The following is a 2,923-nucleotide window of genomic DNA, read 5'->3' as shown; positions in this document are numbered from 1 at the left end:
GGGCTTGGGGTGAGCGATGGTGCTTGCGACTACGTACATGTACTGTACAAAATGCAACACCTAAAGAGCGCATAGCAACGGCCAGAAATAAAAAACATGATATGCATGGCCTTGATCAAGGGTGGCATTCGTTTGTTATTCTTGTTTGGTCCGTCTGAAGTTGTTTTACACAGCGTTAGAATAACAGCTGCAGCCACATACGACAGATGGCATAATCTACTTGCGAGGGACTGATGTCATGGATGGCTTTGGTGGTTTGTTGTCAAAATGGAGAAAGTGGAGAAGACGCCTCATTTGGGATGATTGACGATTATGTGAGAGGTGAGTTATGTGGTCTATTATAGTGAATTCATGCGATAAGATATGGAGGGAGCCCATGAGAGGGATGGTAGAGGTGAGGGGACAAAATGGCGCCAGCCCTGGGGAGGGGGACACACGGTGGGTGGAGTGGTGTATTGAGTCAAACGAAGGAGATGCATGGGGACTAAAGGTCGGACATACATCTCGTACGACCGAAACAACCTGGGGATGATATATCCAGGTATCCAGACAAGTCTGTGCCGTATATAGCTCATGCGAATAGCATCTATCAGCAATTCATGCAACCACGGCTGCAAGTGCAATAATGAGGATGATATACGAAGACAGGGCGGACAAAGCAAGCAATATGATGACAACATCCAAAAAGAAATAAAAGCCAACAATATGCCAAAGATATGGCTATGGCCAAATCCGCTCTTCCACCAGTTAAAACGCCCGATAGTCGTTCGCAGAATTGCAAAAACTACCACTCAGGCCTAACATCAACGCGCCCGTCATCCATCAAAACTTTCCCACGATCCCACTCCCTCTTTTCTCCCTGTTTCACCCACTTCACATCCTCCACATCCCTATCCCTATCACGGCCAATATCTCTGTGCCCCACGCCATTGGCACCACCATCCAACCCCACAAACGCCCTATTACTAGCCCATTTCTCAACAGTCCCTTCATCAAACCCAGCTTCACGAAGCCGATCTGCACCCTTCCGCCTCCACAAAGCACGATCCCGCAACGCCTCAAGAGCCATGTCCCAGTCATCGTCCTCTGCCGTCGCCAGGCCAGCCACCGGCCTTCGTCGGATGTGATTTTTGGGGTTGGTCGTGTTACCATAGCCATCCCCATCGTCGTCATCTGGTTGGACATCGAGGAGCGGGTCGTAACCAGATGCGAAGTGGGAATCGATGTTGCTTTTGTTCTTATACGCACCTCTACCACGAGACCGGAGCGGTGGAGCTTCATTTTCAGCAGGGGGTGGAAGTGGGCCAATGAGGCTTTCTAGCGGATCTGAATCTGAACCTGGATCTGAATCTGATGGGTCTATGGTATCAAGCTTTCGCGACGGAGATACGGAGTCGGGACCGCCGTGGTGCGTTGAAGTTTGACGATGTGTTGGAGACTTTTCCCCATTTGCAGCAGGTAGTTTGTCTCGCAATGGAGTAGCTGTACAGTCTGTGCCGGTTCGGGGATGTTCATCATGAGATTCATTTAGATCTTTGAGCCTCCCTTTTCGGGAATTGGAGTGTTCAAGTGAGTAACGTCGAGGTCGTGGTGGAGAGCCTGACTCACAGTGACGGCGCCTTCTACCGTGAGAGCGACGTTCACGAGAATTATCACTTGCCCTGTGCTTTTCTGGGGAATGAGCATGTTCTGCATGCCGCCGGCTACGACTGCTACGGTGGGGCCGGTTATCCTCCCTCTTATGGTGTCTCGATTTTGACGACGTGCGTCTCCCGGGCTTACCGTCATCATCGCTGTTCTCATCGTATCGCCTTCCCCTCATCCTCTGATCGCTTCTCTTTTCCCTCCCTCGTTCTCTCTCCCGGTCACGCGAAGTATGTCGATTCCCCTCATCATTTCCATTTTGTCTTTTAGAGCAATGTTCACGTTCATATTTTTGGTCTAAGGTAGCTTCAACCATTCGTCGCTTCGCCGCTTTCACGTTATGCAGATCGCGCTCCTGCTTCGAGCCAGACGAACGCCCATTCTCATGTCGCAATGCCCTGATTCTCCCACTGGCCTCTTCCTCCTCCTTTTTTTTAAGACTCGCATTATGGATGTCCGTTTCTCGAAGTATATTCTTCAAAAATCGAGTATTTGGTTTTGGGACTCGTGCGGACGGCCTAGAGTCAACGGACATGACGGACATTCCACGCCAGTCAGACAATGACACAGATCTGTATAAAGTAGTTTAAAACAAAAAGCACACACACCTTTTTAGTGGAGCAAAAGCACTCATTCCTATAGCAGAATATCGTAGGGAACTATCACGCGCATCCTTCACAAGGAGTTGGGCCACATATTCGTCATCGTTGAGGTTTGGGGCTTTCACGGAGCCCGCCTCCTTCGATTTAGACATTATTCCAACGGGCACGCCATGTATGAGAGAAGAAACTCGGGTGCGAAGATATATATCGCCTGTGCCGTCCCATGAGGGATGTAGGGAGAAATCGAGTCAGACAAAGCCTTGCCTTCTCTCATGTATGCGGAGTTGGTTCAATGACGACGGGCGGATGCAAACAGGACAAACATCGTTGTTTACAGGCTTCCGAGGGGCACTTGCTGATAGCGGGAGCTGCCGCGAAATAATTTTGATTGCAAGTTGTTACTTTCGGCCGCAGGAACCTCCCATTGCCTGATCCTTCATGGCCTTGATGAGGTAAAAATCGCTTCGCTCTATATGTTACTTTTTGTTTTCGGAAACGGCTCGAGATAGCATGGCTTCCGCTTCTCCCTCGGAAGCGCTGGCCGCGCTCAAGCAAATAGCGCCCGACACTCTCCTCTCAATTGTCAAAATCAGCGAACCCATCTCTACTACACAGACACAGACAGTTCAACACAGTCGCATCTGATCAGCGTCGGACGTATCAACAGATGCGTTTTA

At 49.9% G+C, this 2,923-nt stretch overlaps 1 protein-coding gene across 1 annotated transcript; it reads right to left on the bottom strand.

Annotated features, from left to right (window-relative positions):
- Positions 1–784: 784 nt before the first annotated feature.
- Positions 785–2,398, bottom strand: HCAG_07250 (predicted protein; the record flags this gene model as incomplete). The annotated part of the gene is made up of 2 exons (XM_001537778.1): positions 785–2,216; positions 2,253–2,398. The coding sequence occupies 2 exons, from the start codon at positions 2,396–2,398 to the stop codon at positions 785–787; spliced, it is 1,578 nt and encodes a 525-aa protein (XP_001537828.1).
- Positions 2,399–2,923: the final 525 nt, after the last annotated feature.

This window comes from Histoplasma capsulatum, genomic scaffold (assembly GCF_000149585.1).
Source record: "Histoplasma capsulatum NAm1 scaffold_8 genomic scaffold, whole genome shotgun sequence".
Lineage (NCBI taxonomy): Eukaryota > Fungi > Ascomycota > Eurotiomycetes > Onygenales > Ajellomycetaceae > Histoplasma > Histoplasma mississippiense.
This window is presented reverse-complemented; position numbering and strand designations above follow the sequence as displayed.